Genomic DNA, 6,446 nt, shown 5'->3' with positions numbered 1-6,446 from the left:
CCTGTAATCTCAGCTACTCAGGAGGCTGAGGCAGGAGAATCTCTTGAACCTGGGAGGCGGAGATTGCAGCAGTGAGCCAAGATCACGCCACCGCACTCAAGCCTGGGCAACAGAGTGAGACTCCATCAAAAAAAAAAAAAAAAAAAAAACATGAAATAATGCAATAGGGCCAGATTTCACCTGTGATCATTGCTAATCAGAACACAGGTTTCAGCTACTCTGTGTCACCCACTTCCTGGAGTCAAGGCAGAGGATCAAGATGCATATGGCTCCTGGGCAGCAGCTCCCCACACACTAGCTATTTTCTTCTGTCTGTGATGGGTGAGGTCTCCTGTGAGGAGAAACTCAGGACCACCCCAGTGTTGGGTCAGGCAGCATGACTCTCTTCACCTGCAGCTTTCTTGACCTGGCCAGTGCTGTGCTAGTGTAGACAGATGCAGTGATGCTCTTCCCGGGCCTGGCCCTGCTGTGATCTGGGAACACGGTATGCGACACAGTCAGAACAGTTCTTGTAGAATCAGTCTCCCTGACTTGGGACTGAACTTTCTATTCTGTTATCTGGCAACAATGCTAGGTTCTTGCCTATATTGCAGCACCATGGTCTTCTCAGCCAAACTCAAAGTTCTCACTTTTGCATACTTCACCTGTCCTGCACTATTTAATGTTCATTCTTACAGCAACAAAATATTATTATTTCCTCTTTCAGGTTAGTTATCACCAGGAAATTGATTTAAAAGTAACCACCTAGTATCACCTAAGTGCTGGCAAAATAGCTCAGTCTATAACACCAAGAAGGATGGTCAGATGGAGACAAAAATGATCAAGGGGCAGAAGAATGGTCCAACCTCTATCTCACTGAGACAGAAACATGTGATCTCCCAGGGAAGTGTTTAAAAATTTCGTCTAGAACGGTATTCCAGTTTGATAAAACATGAATGTGTGTGGTGGGGCTGCAGATGTAGGGCGGTGGGCCCTGTAGAAACCTTGGCTCTGGCTCAGCTGGAACCAGAGCTGACAAGGTTTAGAAATGCAAGCAGGGCTGGGCTGGGCATGACCAGGCTGGGGCCTCAGGACTTGAGTCTCTGTCTTTCCTGCCATTTTCTCACAATACTCATTGTCCATCCCAGGTCAAAATGGTTGATAAAAATTGCCATTTTTTTTTTCATTTTTTCCCTTGGTTCACAGAGTACAACTGTTGAGGTATTATACAACAAAAGAACAAACTGATATCTTAATTATTTTTCTGAACAATGGAGGTCCTCTCTTCGACGGGGTGAAGGAGGGGAGAGTGAGAGTCGAGATGTCCCCAGGTCTTATCTCAGTTTGCTGTGGGAAGTGAAGGCACAGAATCATCCAAGGACACCAGGCACCTGAGAACACCCAGAACCTGTGGGTTCTGAAGGAGCAGCCTTCAAAGCTAGTGGCAGAGGGTAGCTCCTCTCCTGCCTGCGGCTTACGCTGGCCTAGAAAGTATAGGGCAGAAGGATGGCAGATGAGTGACTCCGCATCCAGAGCTGCCTCCCTTTAATCCAGGATCCTGTCCTTCCTGTCCTGTAGGAGGGCCTGTCGCCAGTGTGGGGTGAGACAAGTTTGTCCCACAGGGCTGTCTGAGCAGATAAGATTAAGGGCTGGGTCTGTGTTCAGTTAACTCCTGTGGGCACAGGGGCTGGGAAGAGCAAAGTCAGTGGTGCCTACAGTCAGCACCATGCTGGGCCTGCCATGGAAGAGGGGTCTGCCCTGGGCGCTGCTGCTGCTTCTCTTAGGCTCCCAGCTCCTACTGATCCATGCCTGGCATTTCCACGAGCAAAGGGACTGTGACGAACACGATGTCATGGCTCGTTACCTCCCTGCCACAGTGGAGTTTGCTGTGCACACATTCAACCAACAGAGCAAGGACTACTATGCCTACAGACTGATGCACATCTTGAATTCCTGGAAGGAACAGGTTGGTGACCACGTACCCTCCTGCCCTGGCATCTGGCATATGCTGCTCAGTGAAAAATGGGAGTGGGGTGGGGGCAGGGGGTCTTATTGAAGAGTCTTGTTCACCAGTTGTAGTCCATACTTAAGAAAATACAAGGTAGTTTAGTTAGTTTTTGATTTTGATAACATCTAAGTTAGAAATTTCAAATAATTTGATCCTAATCAACTCTCGTGAAAAACATATTGTTTAATCTCCATCTTTTTATGACATTATTTAACTGAAGAATGACTTCAAAATTAGGACTACCAAGAAAATGAAGATATGGAATAAGGAAAAGGGCTGAACAAAAAATGTGAATGGAGAGAAATTGAGAAATACTTCCAAAAAATGTAATAAAAAAGATAATTTAAAAAATGAAAATTAAAAAAGAGAACAGTAAGGGTTCAGGAGCAATAAGAAACCCCCGCTAGTCCCAAAAGACCTCTGGGTGGTCAGTTCCTCTTTGCTGATTTCCACCTTCTCTGAGCTCCTTGGTGTGTCTGCACTTAATAAACTGAAGACTGTTTTACACTCTTCCTCAGACCACAGGTCTTAATCCTAAATGTTCTCCTTTTAATGAAGTCACTACAGAATGCAATCAGGAATGCACAGTTCATCTGTGCTGCAGGCATGAACAATGAAAATAGTCACCAAGTAGAGGACTTTTTTTTTTGAGATGGAGTCTCGCTTTGTCACCCAGGCTAGAGTGCAGTGCGTCATCTCCGCTCACTGCAAGATCTGCCTCCTGGGTTCAAGTGATTCTCCTGCCTCAGCCTCCCAAATAGCTGGGATTACAGGCACTCGCCAGACGCCTGGTTAATTTTTTGTATTTTTGGTAGAGACAGGGTTTCACTATGTTGGCCCACCTGGTCTTGAACTCCTGACTTCATGACCCACCCACCTCGGCCTCCCAAAGTGCTGGGATTACAGACATGAGCCACCGCGCCCAGCTAAGTAGAGGACTTCTAGTTGGGTAGAGAGGCAAAAATGCTTTTCCTACCTCATTACTGAAACCTTGCAAGAAGAGACAAAGGACCCCAACCCTGCACCGAGCTTATGCCTCTGGAAAGACCCTGTGCAAGGCCCTGGCTCGTTCTCTGACCCCTGCTCTCTGGGCTGGAGCCTGCCACGTGGGTTCCTGGATGTGACAATTCCAGAGTCAGTTTTGGAGTTGGGGAAATGGACGGATAGGGAGAAAGGAGATGGAATGAAGTGAAACTGAATGGAGTGAGAAGAAGAGCAAGGTGCAATTTGCAATAGGGCAGATGGTCTTTCTTTCTTTCCTTCCTTCCTTCCTTCCTTCCTTCTTTCTTTCTTTCTTTCTTTCTTTCTTTTTTTTGAGATGGAGTCTCACCCTGTCGACCAGGCTGGAGTGCAATGGCGCAATCTCAGCTCACTGCAACCTCTGCCTCCCAGGTTCAAACGATTCTCCTGCCTCAGCCTCCTTCCCGAGTAGCTGGGATTACAAGCATCTGCCACCACGCCCAGCTAACTTTTGTATTTTTAGTAGAGACGGGGTTTCACCATGTTGGCCAGGCTGGTCTCAAACTCCGGACCTCGTTATCCACCCGCCCCAGCCTCCAAAAGTGCTGGGATTACAGGTGTGAGCCACTACACCCGGCCCCAGATGGTGTTTCTTGAAGCCATTGTCCCAAGGATGAATGCCTGTGTGTAGTGGGAGTGCTAGGTGGCATTCTTGCTTTTTTTTTTTTCCTGGAGGTCAGATGGAAGGTTTGACAACATGCAGTAGATGAGGCTTTCTCTGTCCCAGAGCTGAGGTTACCCTGAAAGCTCTTGGAGAGCCAAAACCCTCCCCAGGCACATAGTGCCATCCTCTGGAAATGCAGCTGCAGGTTCAGACACTGACTGAGAGTGAAACTGGGGTATCACCATGGGAGAGTGGGAAGTGCATCTGGAAATAGGGATACATTCATGGGTGTCTGCCCTGGGGCCACCATGCCCATCTGCTTTTTGCTTTTAACTGCCCAATCTAAAGAAGATCTCCTGATGCCAGGCCCATGGGCAAGCTCCCTAATGGAGAAGAATGTTGGGACTTCTCCTCACAAATTACATCTTCACCAGCAGCTACTTAGGGGCAACAAGGAGGGCATGTTCACATTAATCTCTCTGTGTGCAATAGGTGGAGTCCAAGACTGTATTCTCAATGGAGCTACTGCTGGGGAGAACTAGGTGTGGGAAATTTGAAGACGACATTGACAACTGCCCTTTCCAAGAAAGCACAGAGCTGAACGATGTAAGACAAGACACCAGCTTCCCTCCTGGATACAGCTGTGGATGCCACATGGGGTGTGGTGTGGGCACAGGTGCAGCTGACAAAGAGACTTAGAGGAGTGAGCCTGCAGCAGCCTCTACCAGGCTACCCTGCTTGTGCCTTAGTGGGGAGTGCAGAGGGGCAGGCAGCTAGGGGTCCACTTGCAGGCTCCTGGCCAATCTGAGTTTCTCAACCCTGCCCTGTCACGCCACTGCAGCTGCCTGCACCCAGGGCACATGGCCTTCAGACTGCTCTTTCCCCCTGGGGTCCTAGTCTCCTGGGTCCAGTAAGATGCGGTCCCCTCTCTGGTCTTCCTCCCCTGCCTTCTGGAAGAACCTGGGATCTGACATCACCTCTGTCTGTGGATGCAGTTCTCAGGGTTTCCCTACCCTCCCCTAGACCCAAAAGTGGTAGAGGCTGAGAAGGAGCCCCATTACCCTCCCTTCCAGTCCCTGAGCTGAGCTGCAGCACCTGCTCTGGGGGACAAGCTCCAAGTAAAGCCTGGCTCTGGGAAAACTCTTCCTATGCTTAATCAACCCCCTTATTATAATATTAAAAAATAGGTAGCTGATTGCTTAAATCTGGGAACTGCTTCCACTGGGACAACGCATTCTCCTGCTGCACTTAGGTGCAGGGATCACACCAGGACAGCCCAGGGTTCCCCTGAGGGCCACTGCTGGGGAGTGGGGAACATGGCATGGGAGCCCCTGGGTCAGAAAAGAGTTGCAGCTCAGCTCAAATCTCCAGAACAGCCCAGGACTCAGGCTTGGGGGCAGCACATGATAGCCAGAGGCCCCATCTTCCCACTGCTTGACCTGGGAAAGGGCAATGTGGAGAGGAAGCCATTGTTCAGAGCTTGAGCCATGAGCTTCCTGAGCCTCCCTTACCCACTGTCCCTTCCTGTGCTTGTTCTCTCAGACTTTCACCTGCTTCTTCACCATCAGCACCAGGCCCTGGAGGACTCAGTTCAGCCTCCTGAACAAGACCTGCTTGGAGGGATTCCACTGAGTGAAACCCATTCACAGGCCTGGCCATGTGCTGCTCCCACATTCTGTGGACATCAGCACTTCTCTCCTGATGACTCTTCAGTGGCTGAGCAGCTTTGTACTTGTTTGTTATCCTATTTTGCATGTGTTTGAGATCTCAGACCAGTGTTTTAGAAAATCCACACATCTTGAGCCTAATCATGTAGTATAGATCATTAAACATCAGCATTTTAAGAAAGTTCATGTGCTGTAGTTCTCAATAAAAGGGGGTGGGTGTTTGATGGAGTTATTCTCAGCAGGGCAGACAAGTAGGATCTGGGTAGATGGACTCCTGAGCCAGCTCCATGTGGTGCAAGTGGTTCATCTGAGCTGCTGTCTCAGGGATCACAGCCAATAACCCATGTGGCCAGAGGTGCAATGACTATCTCCTCTCAGGCACCTCATGTACATGGATGAGCTCAGACACGGCCTTGGGTTCCCCTGGTCTTGTGGCCTCTGCTCTTGAAGGGTGGCTCACATGCCTTTCCTGATCCTTAGCAGGTTGGTGGGTGGAAGAAAGACTTCTAGGCTCACCCTCGTAAAATGGTCCTGACATGTGAGGCAGCAGCAGCATCTTTGGAAAATCTCTTAGAAATGTTGAACCTCAGGGCCTCCCCACCTTTGGAAAATAGGTCTGCATTCTTGCAAATCCCTAGGGGTTCATGAACCTGGATAACAGCATAAGAAACATGAAAGAGCAGCATCAAGTAGGATGGAAGTTATATAAGATATGAAGGTATAGGATTTGTTCAAGAAATAAATCAAGACCAAGATACTTTCTCCCAGAGGAGAGGGATTTTCCAGTACGGGATGTGCAGATGCATGGGAGAGGTAGGAAGGGAGTGAGAGGGCTTTGGACTTAGCAGAGGATTAACTAACTGCTTAACTTCTGAACCAGCCTAGGCAGAATGAAAACCTTCAGGAATATAGGAATTAAATTGTCCACTTTTCAAGTTCAATTACATAGGACATTTTCACAATGTTTATTATAATAAAAATCCTTGGAATGATGTCAATAAGGTGGCAGAATAGAAACTTTCCACATTCATCCCTTCACAAATACCTCAATTTGAACCTAACTATACATAAAATATCCTCACAGGAGCTCATCAAACCAAGTGACAGATTGCAACACTTGGGTAGCACAGAAATAAGAATAAAACATTGAAGAGCACAGTAAGGAGAG

The 6,446-nt window shown here is 48.2% G+C and overlaps 1 protein-coding gene across 1 annotated transcript; it reads left to right on the top strand.

The window, feature by feature from the left end:
* Window positions 1–1,463: 1,463 nt before the first annotated feature.
* Window positions 1,464–5,459, top strand: LOC100442629 (cystatin-9-like). The gene is made up of 3 exons (XM_002830025.3): window positions 1,464–1,945; window positions 4,104–4,217; window positions 5,154–5,459. Exons 1-3 carry the CDS (start codon window positions 1,706–1,708, stop codon window positions 5,241–5,243), a joined length of 444 nt encoding a protein of 147 aa, XP_002830071.1. The 5' UTR covers window positions 1,464–1,705; the 3' UTR covers window positions 5,244–5,459.
* Window positions 5,460–6,446: the final 987 nt, after the last annotated feature.

Source organism: Pongo abelii, chromosome 21 (genome assembly GCF_028885655.2).
Source record: "Pongo abelii isolate AG06213 chromosome 21, NHGRI_mPonAbe1-v2.0_pri, whole genome shotgun sequence".
Taxonomy (NCBI): Eukaryota; Metazoa; Chordata; class Mammalia; order Primates; family Hominidae; genus Pongo; species Pongo abelii.
The sequence above is the reverse complement of the archived record's forward strand: the minus strand, read 5'-3'. Positions and strand labels throughout refer to the sequence as shown.